The 27,241-nt window shown below is 41.9% G+C and overlaps 2 protein-coding genes across 4 annotated transcripts in view; one reads left to right on the top strand and one right to left on the bottom strand.

Moving 5' to 3' along the window:
• Positions 1-81: 81 nt before the first annotated feature.
• On the bottom strand, positions 82-26,006 carry ccn6 (cellular communication network factor 6). Of its 3 annotated transcripts, XM_084315016.1 has the most exons (6): positions 25,956-26,006; positions 16,139-16,231; positions 13,665-13,950; positions 12,268-12,510; positions 10,855-11,048; positions 82-1,148 (listed from the first exon to the last, which is right to left on the bottom strand). In XM_084315016.1, the coding sequence occupies exons 2-6, from the start codon at positions 16,184-16,186 to the stop codon at positions 867-869; spliced, it is 1,053 nt and encodes a 350-aa protein (XP_084171142.1). In that variant the 5' UTR covers positions 16,187-16,231; positions 25,956-26,006; the 3' UTR covers positions 82-866. The 3 variants fall into 3 exon arrangements, with proteins under 3 accessions (XP_084171142.1, XP_084171144.1, XP_084171143.1); XM_084315018.1 differs by lacking the exon at positions 25,956-26,006 and having other exon boundaries at positions 10,855-11,027; positions 16,139-16,263; XM_084315017.1 differs by lacking the exons at positions 16,139-16,231; positions 25,956-26,006 and adding an exon at positions 15,457-15,852 and having other exon boundaries at positions 85-1,148.
• Positions 25,962-27,241, top strand: part of LOC311228336 (organic cation transporter protein) — a gene marked incomplete at its 3' end in the record, with an annotated part of 46,724 nt that continues 45,444 nt past the window's right edge. Inside the window, 2 exon segments of the mRNA XM_084314245.1 lie at positions 25,962-26,150; positions 26,153-26,424. Coding sequence (XP_084170371.1) covers positions 26,078-26,150; positions 26,153-26,424 — 345 coding nt within the window. The 5' untranslated portion in view covers positions 25,962-26,077.

A 27,241-nucleotide genomic window follows, 5' to 3' on the forward strand; every position in this document is an offset into this window, starting at 1 on the left:
TGTGTGTGTGTGTCTGTATATAATAATGTACAGTGTACACAATATTGTTTCTTTTTTCAGAAATGACTTGATACAACCACAATGTTTTGTATAATAGCTTTATAATTTATATGATATTTAATTAAGAGTCAGTATTGGCTCACATGACCTGGTTTAAAGATGGGTGTACAATGAAATAAATAACCACAATGAACTACGTGTAAACAAGATTCATGCAATGCAACTGAATGCAATAAAATGAATGAACAAATGCACTGACCTGACAATATTCTAAATATGGAGCTGACGTTATTCATAATGAGCTTGCTGGGCTTCCTGACACTCATGTTATCAGTGAGGTACTGTTGATCAGTCAACCTGTGCTACAGTATTAACCCTTTCACAACCATACTACAGAAGGTTAACCCTTTCACTACCACACTACAGACGGTTAACCGTATGTAGTGTGGTAGTGAAAGGGTTAACCTTATGTATTGTGGTTGTGAAAAGGTTAACCCTTTGCCATGTGGCAATGAAAGGGTTAACCTTCTGTATTGTCGCAGTGAAAGGGTTAACCCTTTGGTAGTGTGGTAGTGAAAGGGTTAAGAGGGGTCTACATTGCTCACACAGTCCATGTATTTGGCGCACGTGACGTGAAGCAAATATTGTTTCTCTTCCATTGCCTCTCCCAGTCCGTTCTTCTCCTTGACTCGAGGTTCTGTGCGTTTCACTCACTATAAGCCCTTCGACAGTTGGCCAGAGGCACGTAGCCACCGCTCAGGAGAACGTCATCGTCAACGATGAAAAGGGTTCGGTCCTCCCCATAGTTTTTGTGGCAGTCAAAGCCTGGCCTGTCTTTCGGTCTGTGGGCTGGTTTGCTAGCTCCACTAGAGGAAGCGCAGGTCGCTAAACATATCACCTGGGTCGTTGCACTTCTTCTGGCACACGCAGGAGGTTATCCATTGCATCTTCCAGCTTGCGTTGGCGCCTCCTTTGCAGCTGAAGTTCACCGTGACCATGCGGGACTTGGTGGGGACGCAGCAGCGCTTGTCGGTGCAGACGCCGCAGTAGGTGGGCTTGTACTTCTTGGTGCTGGTGCAGCCCGACAGCTTCAGCCTCTCCGCCTTCTTCGCCTGGAACTTTGGTCGGCACGTCTTTCCTTTTGGCATCTAGGAATGAAATGATCGACATATAAGATTTCATATTGGAGCATTTTTTTTTGTATCTTCAGCATGTATGAGCTTATGCTTTTGATGCCCAGTAGGAACCATGTCCAGACAGCGTTCCCATGGCAACATTATTAATGTGAATGTTAAAGGAACACGCCAACATTATGGGAAATGTGCTTACCGTCTTCTCCAGAGTTGGACAAGAAGATAGACACCAGTTACCAGGATACTTGACATATCTGCATATAATCCCCATAACTCTGTATGATAGCATGTACATTAATGCTGTATATACTGTATACAAATATGTATTCTACCGTGTGTGTATATATATATATATCCACATCCGTCTGTACATGCCTGCATATAATCCTTTTTACATGTCTGTAGATACTGTATCGATATTAGGGGTGGGAATCACCAGTTTCATCACGATACGATATCGATTCTTTGGACAACGATACGATATTTTCCGATATCACAAAGTCTGCCACAATACGATACGATTTTATTCGATTCAGGTGCCTGCAATCGATATGAGACGATATTATATGCCCATTTAACACAATCAGTAACATTTAAAAACAAAAAAAGGCAATGGAAATATCATTTGACATTTTTATTTTTGAGCTCTTCCAGACATTTAAATGAAAAACAATCTATTGTTTTTAATACAAATAGACCTCCTGTTCACAGTTTTTGGTTCGTTTTTCTTCTTTTCGATATTAATATCCTATTCACTGTCACAGAGAAGACAGGAAGAATAGCAAAGGCATATTGGGAGTCCGAAGGTGCCAGATCCTGTTAGTGGGGCTATTTCGAGAATGCACCCTCCTTCCCAGTCCCCACTTCTCTCTGCCTATGGCTCTGGGTTAGCTTACGCTAACGTAACGTTATTTTCGATCTTTAACGCATCGTGGGCATAATAGAATGGCAAGGATTGCAAAGCAGGTTAGATGCATTTGACCCGTGGCGGAATAAAACAGCAGGGACATGTTTTCGGTTGCAGAATAGGCACACTAGCCTTGCTCTAGTGACGCTAGACGCTAATGCTGTGTGCTGTTGATCCGAGCCGAGCGGATACGAGGGATTTTCAAAATAAGAGTATCGCAATATGAATCGATCTTTTTACGTTGCATCGATCCTATTTGATTATTGATAATAGATCGATATATCGATCTGGATCGATGTATCGTCCCACCCCTAATCGATATATGTACATATCCCTTACTAGTCTAGTAGATAGAGGGGGGTATCATGCACCCCCCGGAAATATACTTCTAACCAGACTTTGTAGATTGGAAAAATGTGTAGAAAATTATAGGCTATGTTAAAAGAGTGTCCCATGTATCATTTATATGCTAATTAAGGATGCAATTATCAACAAATCACAAATGAGGTGTCTAGACCCATGTTTTGAGGGTCAAAGATCACAATAACACTATCCCTAGAGTGATCACATGTTTCTATGTAATTTGCCTATGCAAATCTGTGCCGTCAATACAAAATAATCAAATGTTTACTAATTAGTTGAGTAGGAAAGCAGATACTATCATGCACCCCCTGAAATATATTGTTAACCAGTGTTTCTAGATAGGAAAAATGGGTAGAAAATGATCGGCTATGTTGAAAATCTGTCAGTGTCCCATGTATCATTTATATGCAAATGAATGACGCCATCGTCAAAAAAACTGTCGCTATTTCAGCCAATATTGCAAATAACTGAACAAGTAGGTTGTCTAGACTCATATTTTGAGGGTCAAAAATCATAATAAAACTATTGCCAGAATGATAACCTGTTTGCGGTGAGCTAGTATGCAAATTAGTGGCACATTTACAAAGAATAAAGCATTTTTACTAAGAAAGACACATCCTATTGTAGATGACTGAACAAAAAAAGATGTGTTGAGGGTTAAAGATAGTAATACAATTTCTGAAGTGGTCACATATATCTCTGGCATGCTTATATACAAGAGTGCTGGTTTCAATGCCATTTCTTACGTAGGTCTACTACATGTATGTAATACGGTAAATACGTCCTCTGTTCTGGATATCTTCTTTGTTGACTCAACATTCAAGGATTTTTTTCTATTTGTATTTTGTGCCCTAAACTACTAATCATCATCATCACTAAAACAATTGTCAAAGTCTATCTCTTCGATCTCCATCTCTTCCTCCGCCTCATCACACTCGTACTCTTCATCTTCCTCATCCATGTTATTTTTTGTTATATATATACTGATGAGCCTCTACCAGCATGACCAACCTCTCCATATACTGATGATCCTCCTCTACCAGCATGACCAACCTCTATATACTGATGATCCTCCTCTACCAGCATGACCAACCTCTCTATATATACTGATGATCCTCTACCAGCATGACCAACCTCTCCACATACTGATGATCCTCCTCTACCATGTCAGCATGACCTACCTCTCTATATACTGATGATCCTCCTCTACCATGTCAGCATGGCCTACCTCTCTATATACTGATGATCCTCCTCTACCATGTCAGCATGACCAACCTCTCTATATACTGATTATCCTCCTCTACCATGTCAGCATGACCAACATCTCCATATACTGATGATCCTCATCTACCATGTCAGCATGACCAACCTCTCTATATACTGATGATCCTCATCTACCAGCATGACCAACCTCTATATATACTGATGATCCTCATCTACCAGCATGACCAACCTCTCTATATACTGATGATCCTCATCTACCAGCATGACCAACCTCTCTATATACTGATGATCCTCATCTACCAGCATGACCAACCTCTATATATACTGATGATCCTCATCTACCAGCATGACCAACCTCTCTATATACTGATGATCCTCATCTACCAGCATGACCAACCTCTATATACTGATGATCCTCCTCTACCAGCATGACCAACCTCTCTATATACTGATGATCATCCTCTACCATGTCAGCATGACCAACCTCTCTATATACTGATGATCCTCATCTACCATGTCAGCATGAACAACATCTCCATATACTGATGATCCTCATCTACCAGCATGACCAACCTCTATATACTGATGATCCTCATCTACCATGTCAGCATGACCAACCTCTACAGTATATACTGATGATCCTCATCTACCAGCATGACCAACCTCTATATACTGATGATCCTCATCTACCATGTCAGCATGAACAACATCTCCATATACTGATTATCCTCCTCTACCAGCATGACCAACCTCTATATACTGATGATCCTCCTCTACCATGTCAGCATGACCAACCTCTATATACTGATGATCCACCTCTACCATGTCAGCATGACCAACATCTATATACTGATCCTCCTTTACCATGTCAGCATGACCAACCTCTATATACTGATGATCCTCCTCTACCATGTCAGCATGACCAACCTCTATATACTGATGATCCTCCTCTACCAGAATGACCAACCTCTATATACTGATGATCCTCCTCTACCATGTCAGCATGAACAACATCTCCATATACTGATGATCCTCCTCTACCATGTCAGCATGACCAACCTCTATATACTGATGATCCTCCTCTACCATGTCAGCATGACCAACATCTCCATATACTGGTGATCCTCCTCTACCATGTCAGCATGACCAACCTCTGATGATCTGCATCTACCATGTCAGCATGACCAACCTCTCCTGATACCTTGATGATCCTCATCTACCAGCATGACCAACCTCTATATACTGATGATCCTCATCTACCATCTACTTGGGGGGGATGTGGACCCGAGGGGGACTTTCGTCTTGTTTGCATCGGGGTCCCCCATTTTCAATTCATGATACAGCACAGCTTGAATACATGCACACCCTGATAAATTGTTTTATTTGGTTCCAACTGGATTTCATCTCTTGTTTTTTATCTCTTGTTTTTCATCTCCTGTTTTACATTTATTTTTATTCTATGATACATGTTTTTCTCTATTCTATGATTCATTTTCTTTGTGATATATGCTTTCTTATGTTCTATCAGTGTATGTTATCTTGTGTACGGTATATGTATGTTGTTGGACCTCAGGAAGACTAGCTGCCGCTAAGGCATCAGCTAATGGGGATCCATTTAAATAAACAAATAAACAAATCCGCATCTACCATGTTAGCATGACCAACCTCTATATACTGATGATCCTCATCTACCATGTCAGCATGACCAACCTCTCCATATACTGATGATCCTCCTCTACCAGCATGACCAACCTCTATATACTGATGATCCTCCTCTACCATGTCAGCATGAACAACATCTCCAGATACCTGGACCACGGCACTGGCTCCCCGACCACGACACTGGCACTGCAAGCTAATACATGTGTCCGAACTGGCTGAGTCTCTGGGCTCAGAGTACTGCAGCACTCTGCTGGGATACTATGACTTTTCTGGGGATGACTGTGCCAGCACTTTAAAAGGAAAGAGACTGGTGAATCCGTTGAATAAGCTGCAGAAGAACCCTAGATTCCAGAAGGTTTTTAGTCAGCTTGGCGCATTGTCGCTGGTAACAGATGAGCTCCAACAGGAGATGGGGTCCTTCACATGCATTATGGATGGCCATGGTCGGATGAAGTCAGTTGATGCTGTGTGAGCCAAGATGCTGCAGAAAATGATGGGTGCTGCTGATAAAGTCCTGGATGCAAACTCCAAAGTAGACCTTGAACGCCTGCCTCCTCCCAAGGTCTGTCTCATCCCACATGTACAGCGAGCCAACTTCAGAGTCGCCTGCTACAAAAGCGCAGAACAGCCAATATTCAAGAGGCCCAAAGCCTATGATCAAAGTATGGACTGGGAAAAACAATGGATGAGGAGGTGTTAGAGCCTGTCTGGATGGTTGGACCCATCCTCCATCCTTCTCTTGTTGAGGTACTGGCCCAGAAAGTGAAGTAAGAAGAGCAAGAAGCTCTTGATAAGGAGGCAGATTATGCCAAAAATAACATGGATGAGGAGGATGGAGAGTACGAGTGTGATGAGGCGGAGGAAGAGATGGAGATCGAAGAGATAGACTTTGACAATTGTTTTAGTGATGATGATGATTAGTAGTTTAGGGCACAAAATACAAATAGAAAAAAATACTTGAATGTTGTGTCAACAAAGAAGATATCCAGAACAGAGGACGTATATACTGTATTACATACATGTAGACCTACGTAAGAAATGGCAGTGAAAGCAGCACTCTTGTATATAAGCATGCCAGAGATATATGTGACCATTTTATTTTATTACCATCTTTAACCCTCAAAACATTGAGTCCACATCTTTTTTTGTTCAGTCATCTACAATATGATGTGTCTTTATTGGTAAAAATGCGTTATTCTTTGTACAGGTTACACTAATTTTCATACTAGCTCGCCACAAACGGGTGATCATTCTGGGAATAGTTTTATTATTATTTTTGACCCTCAAAATATGGGTTTAGACAATCTACTTGTTCAGTTATTTGCAATATTGGCTGAAATAGCGACATTTGTTTTTTGATGATTGCGTCCTTAATTTGCATATAAATGATACATGAGACACTGACAGATTTTCAACATAGCCTATCATTTTCTACACATTTTTCCTATCTAGAAACACTGGTTAACAATATATTTCCAGGGGGTGCATGATAGTATCTGCTTTCCTACTCAACTAATTAATAAAAATGTGATTATTTTGTATTGACGGCACAGATTTGCATGGGCAAAATTACATAGAAACATGTGATCACTCTAGGGATAGTGTTATTGTGATATTTGACCCTCAAAACATGGGTCTAGACACCTCATTTGTTCAGTTATCTACAATATTGGCTGAGATATATGAAACTGATTTTATGCAATTTTTTGATAATTGCATCCTTAATTTGCTGATAAATTATACATGGGACACAACATTTTTCAAATTTTTTCCATTCTAGAAAGTCTGGTTAGAAGTATATTTCCGGGGGGTGCATGATACCCCCCCTCTATCTACTAGACCAGGGGTGGCCAACCAGTCGGAGACTAAGAGCCACAAAAATTACTGTGGTACCACAAAGAGCCACACCATATACCAGCGTTTCTCAACCTTTTTTTTCAGTCACGGCACCCTTCATGTGTTTATAGGTCTCACCCTCTGGCCTCTGAAGTTGCTAATGTCTTTTTTATGTGGGCCTCACATAAATCTCTGACATCACAGATATGCACATTTTCAGATGACTCAGTTCAGTGAGGGTGAATATTGTGAGAGGAGAATTGGAAGAATGCGCCAATATGAGAATTAGAGACAGATCCTATTAATATAAGTCCACATAGCTAAGAAACAATGGTAAACACTGAAAAAGGCCATTTATAAGATTCCCCTTTAAGCACATGTATAGTCAATTGGTCCTGTTGTTCAGCCTCACAATGCTATTTGATAGTAAATGTGTTTATATGTCCCACCCTCTGGCCTCTGAAGTTGCTAATGTCTTTTTAATTTGGGCCTCACAGGGTTAACCTCTTAAGCTCGAGATATACAGTAAAAGTGTATATTTTCAGTATTACGTTTGTTTACCAATTATTTTAACTGTTATTAGTGAAATATAAGATTATAGAAATCTCAGGGCATTGAGTCGGAAACCGGCGCATATTGACAGGAGGAAGTGGCACATCCAAAAGTGAGTGTAGTCTTTTGAAGGAAGAGACTCAGGGCTTTCAAATTTTTAGAAAAACTACCCTACCCAGCTCACACCAGCCCCTGTCAATCATCTGACTTCTGGATTTACTTTTTTATTTCTTATTTTTTGGGATTATCTCCCACAAACCTAAACGTTATTGCCATAAAAACAGAACACAGTTAGTTTCTCTACCTTTCTGTGAACGTCTTGCAAAAAACGGTGTTGCAATATGATGAAAAATGGTGGAGAAATTTACATTATAAAAAAGATGGCAGAATTCAGTACTGTATCTACAAAACCTTCTGTTTAATCATCTTCCCTTTATTCATTTGCTTAGATTTTTCAGGTCTGGTCAATTTTAGCATGGTGTTATTCAGTCAAAGATAATTTTTTTTTTTAAATAGAATTGATATTCTCCTTTGGTTCATTACAATTTACTCAAGCCTAGTAACAGACACACTATTTCTGACACTGATCCATATATGTCCCTAGATTCAGATACCAAGAACATGCAAATGGACCATTTAAAAAAAAATTGTAAATGTTTATTCTACGTCCTTATAAAATATATATATATTTTTTTGTATGGATGGAAGAGCCGGACATTGACGGGCAAAGAGCCGCATGCGGCTCGCGAGCTGCGGGTTGGCCACCCCTGTACTAGACTATTACCTACTCTTTCTAATTACGCTGCTGGCCAGTATGACTTACCACCACTGTTCAGGACCCCAGGAGGCTCTTTCATGTGTCTCTAATGGGGATCCTTTAATAAACATAAACAAACCACCATAGTGTCTTTATACCTGCATCACTGTACATATTAATATTACAACTCTGTACATTGTACATACATCTGATTAGCACTGTTACTCTGTAGTACTAATTTATATATCTTATACCCAGTTTAATCGCCTGTATATTATATATTACTATTGCACTTTACTCCTACATTTGCAATCTGGTTGGATGCCAAACTTCCTTTCGTTGTACTGTACTTGTGCTGTATAATGACAATACATTTGAATATAAAAAAAATCGATTCTAAAGTTAGCCTAGCTGTTGGCCAAAATCACCGCTCCCTGAGTTTTAAGCTAGGCTAGCCGATCCGTATCCGCTTCAATTCATTTTTGCTAAGCTAGGCTGGCTTGCAGCCTGATAGCTTTCTACCGAACGCACAAAGAGGAAATTGGTATCTTCCCTCTTGTCTGAGAAGATGGTAAGCGCATTTCCCCATAATGTTGGTGTTTTACTTTAACATTAAAGGTCCCCTATCTTATAAATGGCCTTTTCCAGTGGTTTGCATTGTTTTCTAACAATGTGGGGTTGTACAAACACTGACTAGATGTGAAATCTCTACCCAGTCCCATTTCTTCAGTACAGCTGAGACAAGAACCTCCCCCACTGAACTAAGCCATTCTGAATTTACGCCGATCTGTGACGTGTAAGAAATCTGATCTCAGCTCCTTCTGTGGTTGTAGCCACCGCCCACAATCAACAATTCGAGGAAGTTAGTGTAACATTAAAATTATGAGCAAACCGGTCAAGCAGCAAATACGTCCTTGCAATAATTTCCTAATGATATTGTGCTCCACAAGCAATGGGCCATGTTAGTTTTTGGATTTTTGCAAAGACAAAGGACTTTATAATGCTGCAGTGATTTCCTGGCTGTTGATAAAGAAGGGAGCTAGCCTGTACCAAGTCTTCGGGACCGAAAGAAAGTATCGAATCGTAAGTACATACGTCGTAATTAGTTAATTAGCAGTAGGACCTCGTTCATTCATCCGTTTGTGTCAATAGTGTATTAACGTTAGCGTTTGCGGTACTCCTCCGTGTGTGTGTGTGCGTGCGTGTGCGCATTTCATTATGGGAGTTGAAGCTGAGCCATTGGCCATTGATTCACTGTCAGGGTTATATTTATTATGGACAGAAGTTGTCAAATCATTACTCGGCAACTGTCTGCACATGTGTCAATAGTGTATTAACGTTACTATTTTACTGTAGCGTTTCTGCGTTTTGCCCTCTGTGCTAGCGTATCAACCATCTCTTAGGTAGGCTATAGTGCAGGTGGGTGACAGCTTGGACTTTGCAAGGGGAGAAAGTGGTTTTGATTGATTGATTGAAAACTTTATTAACAGATTGCAGAATGGGTACAATACAGTACAGCTCAATACACACAATTGTTAAGGGGATGCAGACCAGAGAAATACTTTTGTCTTGTTTACATCAGGGTCCCCCATTTTCAATTAATCAGGACATATATGACATACATGACATACAGATAGTCAGTACTGCTACATCTATACATTTATGACATACCAGATTTGCAAATACAGTACTGTTTGTGATACAGAAGGAGTCAAGAAAAGGGAGTATATACATTTGACGTAGAAACTGTACATTGGAGGAGGTTGGGTGGGGTTGTGTGGGGGGGGTTGGGTACATTGGGATATTGACAACCATACTGGGTAATGGTCCATCAAAGTACTTGATAAAAAATACAAAATAATGAATTTTATTGAAAAAAAACATACAGATGTGTTCCAAAGACTCAAAGGAATTGTGTAAAATTGCCCAGAAAGTGAAAAATAGGGGACCTTTAATAAAATGTTTGTCTCCGTGAATCAAATCATTTGGTGTTGTGGACAAGCATTCGTTTTTGTCGTGTCAGTCATCACAGTGTGAACCAAACCCTCGTGAACGTGTAGAGCAGGGGTTCTCAAACTTCTTTTTATACCACGACCCCATTTTATTTAGGATTTATTTTGGTGTATTGCGTAATTTCGACGTGGAATTAAGGAATATCAAAATAAAAGCACACGTTGTTGAACTTGATCGTGCATATTTATTAGACTATTTTATTACAGCACTATGTTATCGATACACATTTAGAAAAGTAGACATATTTAGCCAAAATGTGTTGCCAGAACATTACATATTTTTTTAATTATATATATTGCTTTTATTTTTTTTTATTTTTCTTGCCAATGCGCAACCCCACTGTCACCTACCCATGACCCCACCCGTAGTTTCAGAACCGCTGGTGTAGAGAAAGATGGTGTGCTCACCTTCACGCTCTTCAGAAGCCTCTTCTCGCAGGGCCGCAGCAGACACAGGCGCCGGTCCTTCCTCATCTCACACTTGCCGTTGTCGTTGTTGACGCGGACGGAGATGCCCAGGCCGCACGTCTTGGAACACGGGCTCCAGGGGGTGGTCTGGATCAGGCAGTTCTTCTTCCAGGCTAAAGGAGGATCCCTGTAAGCTTTCAGTATTACAGTTAAAGGGTACTGTGTCAACAACAGACCCAACCCTGCAGAGCCGCCGCTGTGCTGCTGAGCACAGGACGCAGACTGAACCCAAAGACTTGGTTGAATGACTACGTAGTTAAGATACTGAGAGCCTCACTAGCTGCCTCCAGCAGACCATCTGTCTAACAACACAAATGAAGCCCCACGGCTTAAAGGTGCATGGTGTAGTTTTGGTAGACATTTTTTTAAACTGAAAAGCAAAGCACTACGATAAAATAATTCTAACTAAGCAATATTGCACTTGAGCTTGTATTTTGTAATATGAGCATGGCTGTGATTTGCATATAGGCATGCATGAGGCCATAGACCAGAGCAGTTTCATACAAGTTCTTAAACAACAGTTGTATTGTATACAGTTGTAAATGCTTATATCAAACAACTTCTGATTCAGATTACTTTATTTGTTTATTCAATTATGAAAATATACCATATCCTGAGTTTCCTATTTTTCTCCCAAAACTAAATCACAAGTTCCCGTACTCCATCTTCCCTCCCCCTCCGCTGACTTCCTGTTGCCACCACGTGCAAGAAACCTGTAAATGTTTCTCTCTACTCTATGTATGTTCAGCGACTTCGGGTTCCTGAGAAGCGCTTTATAAATACAATGAATTATTATTATGTATCCCTGCACCATTTGTTATTTGTCAAAACCATTTGAGTTTCAATGGAATCATGTTGGGACACCGGGCGCCCGTTGGACGTTGAATCAAATGTACTGTATGTGTGCTCTCTATGTACCAGGGACTGGTATCAGATCAAATGCGTGTTATGCTTACTACTGTATCAGAGACATCAAAATAAAGTGTTGGTCCACATCCATTGGCCCGGGACGTTTCTTGTTTTACATGCCAAGCAAAATGTACTGAAATAAAAGTACATCAAAGTGAGTTTTTAAGAGGCCTTTTGATGAGAAGTGAGTAGCCTTCTCTCTCTCTCTCTCTCTCTCTCTCTCTCTCTCTGGGTGTTTATGACTTGAACTATCCCGCCCTTCTCTTTCCTCTGTGAGGCCCCGGCTGACCACAATCAGCCACACTCTGGGGCCCCTCTTTGCGCACGCTGCCAAAGTAATGAAAAGCCCACTCCCTCTTTCCATCCTGCCATCTTTGACAGCAATTAGCATTCCGGGCCAGACAAGCTGGCGATTCTCCGCCAGTTTTCTCCGCAAACACACACCTGGCATGGCCATGTAGGTCGTATCCTGCTGGTGCTTCTTGGGGTCCTGAGCGCTGCGGAGGCCGGCGGGCGTGTTGCCCATCAGCGGGGCGGGGCCCAGGAGGCCAGCGGGCTTCTGGCCAAACGCAGGGGTGCAGCCGATGGCTCCGGCGATGCATGTGCACTTGTAGAGGGGGCTGGGCTGGAAGGGCTGGCCGTTCTCATAGTGGGCTCCGTTAAGGTCGCACCCCACTGCCATCATGTCTGAGACGAGGAAGGGGGGGGGAGAAAACAAACAGGGGCTCCGTTACTACCTGATGAGTATGTATGGGAGGTTGGCTTTCAGAGGCTGGTCCGGGGGGGGGTTTCTTCATGAATGGGAGTGCGGTCTCCATCGATGATCAGAGAGCTCATTACTTAGTGAGTACGGCAATTACTTCCATACAGTTACAAATGTCTATGCTGAGTTAAGTGGCATGTAATCGAGGCATTTTACCTGAGGTCAAGTTCTTAGTCACGTACGGGTTCAAGATTCAAGATTTCAAGAGTTCTATTCATCACATACATACCAGGGCATACAGTGAAATGTGGTTGGCCATGCCCACTACGATTGTGCAATAAAACAATAGTAATAGTAATAATAATAAAAAGATAACTAGAATAGAAATGGTAAATAGACATGTTAAGAAATCGCTTCAAGGCACTGGATCCTATGTACATTACTATACAATGTGCAGTTTTTCTTGTCCCTATGCTATACTTGCTGTTACTAACTATACTATACAACAATCACAACAAGTTATTTTCTTAGTGTCATTTTCCTTCCTTTAAAGTGTCCTTTTCTTGTGTTTAAAGTGACCTGTGGTGCGTTTGTGTGTGTGCGAGTGCAGAATGTTGTGTTGTGTGTATTCATGTGTGCTTGTGTGTGGAGAGATCAGTGTTCATTGTTCTGATGGCCTGATGGAAGAAGCTGAGCCTTCAGTCTCTGTTCTTGTTGCGTGTATACGGAGGCGCTTGCCTGACCGCAGCAGCTTGAACAGGCTGTTATTGGGTTGGTGAGGGTCCTTCATTATTCTACAGGCTCTGGATTTGCACCTCCTATCGTATAAGTCCTGCAGGGGTAGTAGTGCAATACCCGTAGTCCATTCTGCTGAGCGCACCACTCTCTGTAGGGCCTTCCTATCCTGGGCCGTGCTGTTTCCAAACCAGGCAGTGATGTTCCCAGTCAGAATGCGCTCTACAGCCCTGGAATAGAAGGAGTGGAGTATCTTCCCTCCTCTGCACCGCTGCAGTATAATGCAGAAGCCAGTCGTGTCCCACAGTGAAATCAAGTCAATAAAACCAGTATAAATAAAATTCCAGTATTACACAGTGCTGCTTACCCACGAGCCCACTGGCGAAAGATTAGAATCACTCACAAGCACAGACTCCGACTTCATATCGCGGCTTGTCGGCTGAGAAGTCACAGTACATGCCCTTGTGCGGGTCACAGACGTCCTTCTCATTGCACGGATCGCCGATCTGCCGGGCGCAGCTCTTGCAGCAGCCGCAGCCGTCCAGCACCGAGCTGACCCCCGGGGCACACTGGGGCTTCGCCCGGCACTTGCAGGGCCACTGGCAGAACTGCCTCCTCTCGACAGCCGCTCGTCCGTCCCGGGGTGCTGGCAGCTGCCCACGGCTCTGTGCCTCTGTCCTGCACAGGGACTGGCACAGCAGTGAAGCCGGAGAGGTTAATCGTGCGCACGGTCAAATCTTCATGGTTGATGCAAATGTCTTGTTAATAAAGCATGGCTAATGAAATACAAATTTAGGTTAGGAGTTCAGTAGAGGACTTGACTTTCTCTGGCCAGGAAAAAGGGTCAAGCACCTCCCCTGGGGGTGACCAGGTGAGGGGAGAGGAAAAGGAGTCTGGGGGGGGGGGGATATATATGGGAACCTTCCACAGTAGGAAAGGTACAGTAAATTACTAGTATTCACACACAGTCTATTACTACCTACAGTAACTTATTTTGGGGCGGCCAAACTCTGTGTTGTATTTTCTTTTTTCGCCTTTAATTATCCAGGGAAGATGAGCTGAGCAATGATGCTGTTTTTCATGTAACAGCCTGTAACACAAATTCAGCTTGTTGTGAAAATACATGTAAGATATGTTATACATTATCTATGGTCACAAAGTCGGTTATTGATTCATTCTCAATGGACCAACTCCATAACGTGTCACTTGATGACATCAATAAAATGTAAGTCTTGATGCTCTGATTTCCAGCTTAGGGAGACGGTTGTCTTTGTTTATAGATATTGACCTAATTGGCCAAGATCATTGGAATAGCACAATGTTAATTCTGTTTGAACTCTTTCACTACCACACTACAGACGGTTAACAGTTACGGCTTCTGTAGGGTCGTAGTGAAAGGGTTAACCTTCTGTAGTGTGGTAGTGAAATGGTTAACCTTCTGTAGTGTGGTAGTGAAAGGTTAACCTTCTGTAGTGTGGTAATGAAAGGGTTAACCATCTGTATTGTAGTGAAAGGGTTAACCATCTGTAGTGGTGGTGAAAGCGTTTACCGTCTGTATTGTGGTAGTGAAGGGGTTAACCATCTGTAGTGGTAGTGAAAGTGTTTACCGTCTGTAGTGTGGTAGTGAAAGGGGTAACTATCTGTAGTGTGGTAGTGAAAGGGTTAACCTTATGTAGTGGTAGTGAAAGGTTAACCTTCTGTAGTGTGGTAGTGAAAGGGTTAACCTTCTGTAGTGTGGTAGTGAAAGGGGTAACCATCTGTGTGTGGTTACTGTGGTAGTGAAAGGTTTAAGGTGGATTTAATTCCAATCTAACTAATGCCAGGTTTTCTGTTGCCCAACTGAAAACTGTTCCTACGACAAACGTTTATTTACGCATTAAGTGAAATGGAAAGATTTCATAAAATACCACAACAAAATTGCCCTGACAAAAGCAACTTGCTGTGAGATAAGTCTAATTGCTTTAGCACTGGTATGAGACTCTGTTGACAGTTGACTCCTTAATGTTAGCCAAGCCCCATTGGCTCACATCTACACTCCTTCAAGCTAATTACATTATGATCAAGTAAAGTATTTTCTAAACAACAAACATTTTATGTAATGTTTTTCGATAACTGTACCGATACACTGTAACCAAGCTGACTCTTGTATGTGATATTTAAATTTTTATTTTTAAAGGAAGAAAAGAAAAGCTTACCAGTGGTGCCTTATAACATTCCAACATTTGGAATTGCACCTACAGTATGATGCAATCTTCTGGCGTCATTATGTGCTCATAGAGCAGTTGCCTTGGCGACCTGCTGCTTCCCGGGTCACTGAAGGTTATGCCAAAAATCTGAAGCCTTTCTGTCAGGTTTACAGAATGAGCTCATTTCATGGTGTGAAAATAGATTCACTCAAGCTTTAAAAACACAGACCTCATTCCTCACTCCCTTTTTGGCAGCAACCCCTACTACTACTACTACTACTACTACTACTACTACTACTACTACTACTACTACTACTACTACTACTACTACTAAGTAACCTTTCACACAGTGACATAAAAACATTACAGTTTCTTTCCTTTCTTGTAGTATTTTTAGTGACTAGATTTCATTCACTTATATATTCATTACATACTTTATTTTTTGAAGGCAATGCTAGTCCTGGAAAATCACCCAATGCTTTTACAAAACCGACCGGACTAACAGAGGAATAGCTATAATGCTGGTCTCTGAAAACATCTGATAATCTCAATGGTACCTTTTCTATGCCCTCTCCCTGGTTCTACATAAAAGGCAGGTGTTGAGTGTCATCACCGTAACAATTATCGCCCTATCAGGAAACACTGTTGTTTTTGTTGTCGTGCGGAAAAAGAAAGAAGCCAACGCTCTTACCTGTTGAGCTAGAATGAGCAGCAGGGAACGGCACAGCAGAGATAGCATCTTTTTAGAGTCCAGGTTTGTATGAGCTCTACAGAGAGAGCAGAGCTAGGGGAGAGAACGAGAGGGCAGGAAGGTGGGGTTGCAAGGGAGGGGGAAAAGGGGAAAAGCATTGGGGGATGAGATTGGGAGCTGACTTGTTGGAGAGGGAGTCAGGGAGGGAGGGAGGGAGAGGGGGACAAAGCACCCCTCTGTCTTCTCTCCAAATACACCTTTCCCTCCCTGCCTACTGATCCAGAGGAGAAATATTTGTCTTCATAACTGCCCGTCGGCCTGCTCCCCGAGACCCTTCCAAGTCCCGCCTACTATATTTATTCTTAGTTTCTGTACACTCACTGACCAACGTATGCACTTTTTATATTAAGATTTATCTGGTGGTAATTACCCAACGTATGCACCTTCTATATTAATATTTATCCGGTGGCAATTATCCAGTCTCTGTCAGGCACTTAAAGTGCAATAAATCATTCATGATTATATATGAACTGCACAGCAACTGATACATTTCAGGAAGTCGCTGTACATCTGTATGTGTCGTCAGTCTAGTGGCGAGACGGAAGGTATACTCATCAGTGTGTGAAACTACGGTCCTACGTATGTTTAGTGTATGTCTTAATGTGGTGTCCTACTTTAGGTTGACTGGGACATATTTGAGTTCACATTCTTTCCTTATTTACACTTGAGTAAAAAGGTCCCTCAGAGCTTCCTTCGGAAGCAACAGTTGTGATTGGAGGACCAAGAAAAGAGGGCAGGGCTTGAGATCAAATCAGATGGAAAGACCCCATCTAAACCTGCTATATTGTAGATATTCCACAGAAGATCAAGACAATCTTATGTTTGTTTTAATGTTGTAAGAGTGGTGAAATGTGATATTATATCAAGTGTCTATATCAAGTATGTTTTTCTTTTAGTTTTTTCTTTTTATACATTTATAACTAGTATTCATGTGGCGGTTCTAGACCCTTTTTAGGGGGGCGTAATATTAGCCCCCCTAAGATAAAAAAATAATTAAACTTTTTTTAAAGTTTTTTTGTTAATTAAATAATTTTTTATTCTTGTTTTATTATTATTACAGACATTGATTTCCGGTAGTAGCCTGTTGACCTCATTGGTTAACTATAAAAAAAGAAAATATGTCAAAGACGTTGGTAACGTCATGTCAAGTCCCAGTCCAACATTCAACACAAGACGTGGAAGCAGATGTAGCTAGCTACCTACTGTAACTAGTTTAGTAATAGTGAATTTGCCAGTGCTGATGGGCAACAAGACAAGTATGTTGAAATGTTAGCTAGCACTATATAAAATTACTGACTATTCTGACGGAGAACGTTGTCAAATTGGTCATTAGTTCCATGGTTGGTGTAATAATAGTGTCAAAGAACATTAGCTAATGTTAGCTAGCTGATGCTATTCGCTAGTTAGCTATCATGGTAACTGTCACTCTGTGCTCAGTGATGCAGTGAGGCACAGTGATGCATTGTATAGTCTGATGGCTGTTGGAATGAAGGACTTCCTGTGCCGTTCAGTGGTGCATTTAGGTAGTGTGAGCCTAGCACTGAACATGCTCCTTCTGTCAGCCAAGTCTGTGTATAGTGGGTGGGAGGGGTTTTCCCTGATGGCCTGGAGCTTAGCGAGGCTCCTCCTCTCCGCCACCCTCGCTAGGGAGTCCAGCCTTATCCAGCCTGTTTGTGTCCCCTGCTTTCAGTCCGCTGCCCCAGCGGGTCACAGCGTACAAGAAGGCGCCCGCCACCACCGACTCATAGAACATCCTCAACATCCTTGTACAGACATTGAATGATCTCAGCCTTCTGAGGAAGTAGAGTCGGCTCTGGCCCTGTGCCTCTGCGTGTTTTGACCGGTTCAGTTTGTTGTCGATGTGCACACCGAGGTATTTGTACTCCTCAACCATGTCCACATCGACTCCCCTGATGGAAACGGGGGTCACAGGTGCACTCCTCCTCCTCCCAAGCTCCACCACCAGTTCCCTGGTCTTCGCCACATTTAGCTGCAGGTGGTTTTTATCGCACCATGTGACGAAGTCCACTACCAGTTCCCGGTATTCCCTCTCGTCATCGTCCTTTATACATCCCACTATCGCAGAGTCATCAGAGAACTTCTGAAGGTGGCAGGACTCTGACCGATAGTGGAAGTCATTGGTGTAGATGGTGAAGAGGAAGGGAGAGAGGACTGTCCCCTGCGGGGCCCCGGTGTTGCTGACCAGTCTGTCTGACACACAGCTCCGTAGGCGCACGTACTGTGGTCTGCCCATCAGATAGTCAACAACCCAGGACACCAGTGGGGCCTCTACCTGCATCGCCTCCAACTTCTCACCCAGCAGCCCAGGCCTTATGGTATCAAAAGCACTGGAGAAGTCAAAGAACATGACTCTCACAGTGCTCCCCGGCTTGTTTAGGTGAGTGTAGGCTTGGTTCAGCAGGTAGATGACAGCATCCCATGAAATACACAATACGATACTAGCTAGAGATTAGCGTCACATAGCGGGCCTTTTTCTGAAAACCCAAATAAGCTAGCTAAGTAGCCAAGCACATAGACTGTTCCATAGCATACGCCTTCAGTTGATCATGACAAGTCCTCTCTTACCTTGATGATTAAAAAGCCTCCATAATTTAGTAAACAGTATTCCCATGCTGCTGTTGAGATTTTACGATGCCAGCTTGTGAGAATTTGTTCTAGCCAGCCAGCTAGCGTTGATGCTGTATACTGTAGCACTGTATATTTGCATGTCATATATGTCACAAATGTAACAGTACTATATACCTGTATGTCCCTATGCCATAAATGTCATGTATGTTGTGTATGTCATAAATGTCACTATGAATTGAAAATGGGGGACCCTGATGTAAACAAGACAAACGTTTTTCCCTGGTCTGCATCCCCTTAACAATTGTGTGTATTGAGCCGTACTGTGTTGTACCCATTCTGCAATCTGTTAAATAAAGTTTTCATTCATTCATTCATTCATTCATTCATTCATTCATTCATTCATTCATTCATTCATTCATTCATTCATTCATTCATTCATTCATTCATTCATTCAGTCATTCATTCAGTCATGCTATTCAATGCTATCAACATTAGCTAAATAGCTAACCAACTAAATACAATGACAGTGGTATCCTGAGGTAACGTTAAATACAGACAACTTTTGATTACCAACAATAGCTAGCAAGCTAACTAAATAGCTTTGTTTGTCTGGACTATCATACTAGCTAGCATACCCAACTAACGTTAATGCCATTCAGAATGTATTAATATAGCTACAACACACAATAACATTAATACAATTACATGCATCATTGTTTACAATGAACGGGTGGGGCTAGTCGAAAGGACTGGACACAGGGACAAGTTAAACATCAATCAATTAATTTAATACAACAGGTAGTTCGAGCTGCACTGTCGTGCCTACGACCGCACCACAGGGTTATTATTCTCTCTCCTGCTGATTAAAATCAGCAGCTCTTCCTCATCATCATCGATTGTCTGTATCTGCATTTGCACAACGGCGTCCATCCCTGCTGCTAGCTAACGTTAACTTATCTAACGTTAAAACTAACCTAAAGTTAGTTGTTCACCAACAATCTCAACATTTGTATTAGCGTTAGCTCAAAAACACAGAACCGGACGACACAAGTTGTTCCGCTCATAGATAGGTTACAACAAGATAACAACAATAATACTTCTGATCAGCGTGTTTCAAAATAAAGAGCGAAGTCTAAAACACCGGAAAGACGTTTATTTTGTACATTTGTGGCAGCGTTACACCATTTTCAGTGTTCCAACGAGTTTGTGTTTACGGAAAACCTTTTTTTAATGAAAACGAAAAAGATAATTTCCGTCACCATCTGGACAAGGCCTAACCTGTCTTCTGGCTGTGAGAAGCCTCTCTTTATGTGGGTGCTGCTGATGAGGTTCGATGAGCTCCTGGTGTGGGGAGTTGACTACCAGCCGTAGGTGATGATTACCATGCTGCCTGTTCCTCCCAGCCCTCTGCTGTGTGACTCTGACCTGGTGAATCCCTCATCGCACACCAAATTCAACACTGCACTTCCCTGCGTCCTCAACAATACACCCGCCTAGCGTGAAGCCAATCGGATAAAGAGTTCTCAAGATATGCCAACTACAGGCACGCACACACACACACACACAAACTCAGACTCCTTCCTTTATAGTTAGATTAGATAGTTTACCCATCTTGATATAGATCTTAACTAAAAGTAATTGATTATGGTAAGTAGTATCAAATCGGTCAAAAAATTCAAATACTGTCTTTTTGAGGAAATAAAAACAAAATGATACTCTTCTAAAATATACCATTAAGCCAATAGACCATTTTTGTCACATGCTATGACATTATGAAAGTGTTTCTGTGACTCTGGACATGGCATGTTTTTGTAATCGTGAACCAGTAGCAGATTTTCTGCATGTTGCATAAATATATTCTTGAGGCCACAGGAGGGCAGTGATGGATGGCCTGTCGATGCTTGGTTTAACACTTTCACTACCACACGACAAAGGGTTAATAAAATCTCAATAAGGATCAACTTTGTAAGATAACTGACACGACACTGATTATGTATGTACTGTCTACGTCGTCTAATAAATGTTTCTATTTGCAATTATTTTTTCTGACTCCGCCCATTGATGATTGCAGTTGTCTCTCCCTGTAGTGTGTCCATCAAAAGTGACCCAAGCTCTTATCTCAACCACCATAAGTTAAAGATGAATGAAACCAGGTGGCCATAAGTGCAAGCTAAGCGTTATCATAAGTCTCCCCAATGTATTACTACATCCAGCATATCATTTCCTCTTAGCTCATGAACCAAATACAACATTAGAACACCTTGTCCTCCCGACACCAACCTCAATATGACCTACATTGACGTTTACACATATTCACGATTTTGTTTCTGCATTTCCCACCCTACAAACCAAACTAATACAAAGAGAATCTTTCTTGTAATTACTCTGTCATCGGACACATGGGTGCATTTTCCTTCATTTCACTCATTTCTGCTGTATGTTGATGTATTTTATATTGTGACCTGCACCTCTTCCTCTCCTCGGTCTGTCATCTCACCTGGCGGTGACTAGCAACAGACCTGCTGCCTTAAAAGTGCTATTTTATTTGTCTCCCAGTCCATCCGCTCTGCAGTAAATAGAAAATATATTTTCTGGTAACCCGTTCTTCCAATCAGGAGAGAGAACTCCTCACAATGATGAATTGAAAATGGGGGACCCGACGATGTAAACAAGACGAAAGTCGTTCTCTGGTCTGCATCCCCTTAACAATTGTGTGTATTAAGCTGTACTGTATTGTACCCATTCTGCAATCTGTTAATAAAATTCCCAATCAATCAATCAAAACTGCAAAAATAAGAAATAAAAATAAATATGTGCTTGAAACAAGTAAAATAATCTGCCAACAAGATTTCTTGAAATAAGTCAAAATATCTAGGGTTCTCTCTCCTGATTGGATAAAGTGGCAAGGGATACCAGAAAATGTATTTTGTGTTTACTGCAGAGCGGACGGACTGGGAGACCCATGTTACTGACCAAACACTCTATATCAGTGATAGCTGTCGGAATGTAGAGCTATTTAAAACGTTGACAAAAAGAAATACCACGTACAGCACCTTTAATCCCCCCATGGTGGAGAATTGGGTGTTGGTAAAGGGATAGTTGTGATTTTTGGAACCCTAGCCAGTAGCCACCAATATTGTTGTTGACTGGTAGAGTCTTCTCTCTGAACCATCCATGCTGTTCCTCATACCGGCTCTGGCTAGTGTCCACTTCACAGGAATGTGAGAAATGCCATATCATTACACTTTATTGACAGGCTAGATACTCTCCTCTTCAACTCCTTCTCTCCATATCATTACACTTTATTGACAGGCTAGATACTCTTCAACGCCTTCTCTCCATATCATTACACTTTATTGACAGGCTAGATACTCTTCAACTCCTTCTCTCCATATCATCACACTTTATTGACAGGCTAGATACTCTCCTCTTCAACTCCTTCTCTCCAGCCATGGACTTGTTCTGGGACTGCCCTAACATTACCAACACCGCACACACCCATTCATTACTGGTTCAGTCTTCAGGATCTCAGCCATTTGTTTGGTTGATGTAGATGGACATTCAAATCTGCCCCAATGACCCTGACAGTCAACAGCTGAATACAGATTGTCTGGTTCAACAAGTTTGCTGAGATAAAAGTGAATTGTTAAAGATAAGACTTCTGTCAGATCAACTCGGGTGCCTTTTGTGTCCTTCGTCTACGTGGGAGAGCTTTGGCAGAAATTACAATTTTATCTGGTTTTAATGCGCAGGTCATGTTGGTTTTATGATGGATGCCACGTCTCACACAGTCTTAGTTCTTCCACGTCTGGCTCAGTGTGAAATATCGCACTACATCACTGCTCTGTAGACCAGACTGAAGAGTTTAGCATACAGGCTACGCTACGTTTTCCACTTTGACCACATGCACATGAATTTCCTTTTTCACTCCATCAATATTACCACAAACCTCTGCTCCTACAACAGATGTTGTTGAGGCCTATTGTCAATCTTACCTTTCTCCCTGGCAGGCAAATAACTGGTCACTTTCTCTGGGCCATCATCACCAAACTTGACCCTGATTTCAAAATCGTTCCATTTCAGAGGAACTCCCTGGTTGGGTTTGAGTTGGGGCTTTTTGTCCATTGGATGGATTTCTTCCGATGCTTTACCTCTAACTGAAAATCTACACTCCAAGAAAAAACACAAGTGGCTTATACTAAGCCACAGTCAGAAAGGTAGTGTGTGCTTAAAGTTTCAAAACATTTTGGATAATTGGAAAAAATGTAGTCCAAAATTAATGTTGTTGTTTACATGTTGCAGACATGTATCCCCTCCCTATATCCCATTTCCCCACGTGGAACGCACCTGATTGGATTACATGCTGACATGCTGGTGCTCTAGTGTGACATCTAGTGGCTGAATGCTATCCATAGCACCTTTAACAAACTAAATAATAATTCACCTTAATTGTTTGGTGAACACTGGAACGAAACATAATGAATGAGATAAAATACAATAAAAAGGCAATATGGCGGAAAGGGAGCTATTTGATAATCATCAATTATCTAGTTTTATGAAATGGTTCTAATAATTAGACTGAGGAAGTTGCGGTTATATCATTGTTTGTCTGTCGTGAGTTCCCGGCGCCATGGGCGGGCATTAGGGGGCCGGGCCCGCCCACTGAGTCAGCTGTGCCCACCCTGGTAAAAAAAAAACATTTCTTCTTTTTTTTCAATCAAAGTCGACTATCCAAATCCTTAGTCGGGGACAGCCCTAGTGGGCACTGATGTCAACAACAACATTACTGAAGCTAGCACGGCACTCTGTGAGAATTCGTTTTCTACCCTCAAGAACATCTTTACAGAACATCGCTTTAGTATACTTCATCGACGCAAGGCCAATTTAATTCAGTTGGCATTTGAGAAGGACTTTAAAAGGTTCAGGAATGAGTGGAGGGGCAGTGTTTTAAGAAGATTTCACTCTGTCCCCAAACGCCACTTGCCGCTCTACTAATGATGGTGAGTAGCCTGTGGAGGAATTTTGTTTGCTTTTTTATGCACATTATTTTTGTCAGTTCAGTTCAGTTTGTCAGTGAATTCAGAAGTGTTGAATAAATGGAGACTTTTCAAAGATATAGAATAGAATAGAAATGTATTATCCTGAGGGAAATTTGACACTGCAAATCACTCAACATTAAACATTTAGACAGAACAAGTCACGAATAAAAATAACAAAACAAATGGCCTAAGAATAGAATAAAATTAAATAGAATAAAAGATACAGTAAATAAATACAGTAAACATATACTGAAGTCTACAGTAGGTGTAATGTTGCACAGTGCTGTTTAAAAAGTAACAGTCCAGGAAGATGGTACCTGTCACTTTGTGCTCAGTGATGCAGTGAGGCACAGTGATGCTTTGTATAGTCTGATGGCTGTCGGAATGAAGGACTTCCTGTGCCGTTCAGTGCTGCATTTAGGTAGTGTGAGCCTAGCACTGAACATGCTCTGCTGTTTAGTTCAGCACCGTGGGCAGCGCCAAACAAGCCACAGCGCCGTTGTCCCAGCTGAAACGTATAAAAGGGAACCTGTGTTGAAAAACCATTGTGCCCCCCCGAGAACATTTTATGCCCCCCCACTAATTTGTTTCTGCAGCCTGGTCTTAGTTGGCAAAAGTGTAGATGCTCTGGTAAATGGACTTTTATCCAAAGCGCTTTACAACTTACAGTATGTCTCAAATTCACTCACACATTCACACCTACGGCAGAGGCAACCATGCAAGGTGCCAATGGGAGCAGTTAGGGGGTTAAGTGTCTTGCTCAAGGACACATCCACACGCTGCCGGGATAAGTCTGAAACGAACCGGGAACCATCCGATTACCAGACGACCGCTCTACATCCTGAGCCACTGTCAACCCCCAGGTAACTTTAGTATTGTTGTTAGAGAAGTTGTAGGTACCTGTAGCAGGGACACAGCAGTAATGGGCCTGCTGAGTGTGTGTGCGTGTGTGTGTGTGTATGTGTGTGTGTGTGTGTGTGTGTGTGTGGATGGAAGTGGGTGTTTCCAGAATGCTGGAATTCACTGTTGAGCTTACTTGAGGTCTTGGGTCTTAACTCAATGAAGCATCTGTGATGGGAGACGCCCTCTCACTGCTCCCCCACCCAAGTCCACTTCCATCTGATACAGGTTCCTATGTGTGTACTAACCTTGGTCTATCTATAGCACAAGAGATTTGTACGTCATTATGTTGTGTACCGGTAAATTGTGCTTATGTACTAACATAACATACACGCTTGCTTCTAATGAAATATAAGGTCAACAGGTTCTGTTCAACTATTTAGATTTAAATGGTTTAAGAACTGCAGTAAGAATAAATTATTTTGAGATAATGGTTATAGTTAGGTTTTCCAATGACTTGTTTAAGCATCTTTAAGCAATTTTTCTTTTTTCTTAGGGATGTTCAAGTTTTGTTAAATGTTAGAGATGCTCTCAATTTAGCTTTTATATACAATAAAAGGTTGCACACTGAACCTCACACAAGTAACTCATTGTGAGTGGCATCATTTCCAATTGACCTATCTCAAACCCTGCCCTCTTTTCTTGATCCTCCAACCACAACTGTTACTTCCCTCGTTTAAACAAAGTTTGTGCAAAGGAAGCAACGGTTTATGACATCACAACACAGAGGAACGGGAGCCAGGCATGATGGGGGGGGGGGGGGGACTAATCCATTTCCGTGGTATTACCAAAATACATGGATGTGTCACACACTGTACACATACACATGTTTTGTTTTCAGTATTGATAATCAGTATGTATTGTTGTGAGATTTGTTGTTTTATTTACTGAAAGACACCCAAACACACGAAAATCTTCAGAAATGTGATAAAAAGAAAAAACGTCAACAGTGTTATGAGCCTTTACAAAGGCAGGGGGAGGGACATGTAGTCACTCGGTCATCGACGCAGAGCGGCTCCTCCTCTGTTTATGTCACTCTTAGCAGAAATTACCCTCCAAGTGCCACGCCACCCGTTTGACCACAGGAGTCTGCAGCCTGCTCTCTTAACTAGAGAACAAGGCACGTGTAATTGACCTTTGTCCGTGGGAAGCGACAATTGTGATTGGACGATCAAGAATAGAAGGCAGGGTTTGAGATAGGTCAATTGCATCTAAAGGAAGACACCTACCTGTTGCAGCCGGGCTGCTGCAGACGACCTGTCTCTCAGACACGTTGCTTCGTTTTCAGGAGTACTTGTACCTCTGGCATCAGCATTCAGCAGAGTAGTGGATTCTAAACGGAGCCATAGAGATGAATTTTGATGAAATTCTCACCCTTATCGGAGACTTTGGTAAGTTCCAGAAGATCTTGTACATATGGATCTGCTGCCTCAGATCTTTCTGGCGTTCCATATGCTGGTATCGGTCTTCACCGGGGCCGTCCCGCCTCATCTATGTCGTTCCGCCTGGCCTTCGGCAGCTTCCCTGCCCCCTTCAGACTTCAACTTCAGCCTGCTGTCTGGCCCAGAGGGGCGTCCTGAGCTGTCCTGCGTGGCCCCAGACTCCCAGCTCAACCACACCCGTGCTCCGGCCCGCAGGAGCTGCAGGGGAGGGTGGGAGTTCAGCAAGGACACCTTCCACAGCACCATTGTAACTGAGGTGAGTGTCACCATAGTTAAGACCCACAGTCGGGACAATCGACGAACATCCCGCTGGGTTGCAATTCTTTGATTTTGATTTGATCTTTATTTATCTCGAACATTTTCAACCATAAACACACAAATTTGTAATAACAAAAAATAACAAACTAAATAATAAAAAAAAAACTAAATAAAATATCTTCCTAGACATGGAAGCAATAATCAACATAGCTCAAGAAAAATGGTTTTGTTCGAGAAGGGACAGAAATAAGCAAAGCTTATTTGGTCCTGCCCCTTCCTACAATATCATTAATATGTAATAATTTAGTTATCTATCAATATCAAAAAATATTGTATTATTATTATTTTCAATGAATGAATGAAAACTTTATTTAACAGATTGCAGAATGGGTACAATACAGTACGGCTCAATACACACAATTGTTAAGGGGATGCAGACCTGAGAAAGACGTTTGTCTTGTTTCCATCAGGGTCCCCCATTTTCAATTCATATAGACATTTATGACATACACAACATACATGACATTTATGGCATAGGGACATATAGGTATTTAGTACTGAGCTCCTCTAACTTATACTTGTCCAAGAATTCCTGTTTATATCTGCATCAAAGCCTCGATGCAGCTTGGGAACTGTGTGCTGATGTGATATCTGTGTGAGTAGAGTGGTGAATGTTGAGTGTGGAGATGTGGACTCCTGTGTGGCGCAGGCCTCCTGCAGGTTTCCTCGAGGCCAGGTCAGTTTCTCTCCGTGTGGGGTGTGTGAGCTCGGAGGGCAGGATGAAAAGAATGTTAACCTGACTTGAAACACCCCAA

Source organism: Notolepis coatsorum, assembly GCF_963971535.1.
Source record: "Notolepis coatsorum genome assembly, chromosome: 5".
Taxonomy (NCBI): Eukaryota; Metazoa; Chordata; class Actinopteri; order Aulopiformes; family Paralepididae; genus Notolepis; species Notolepis coatsorum.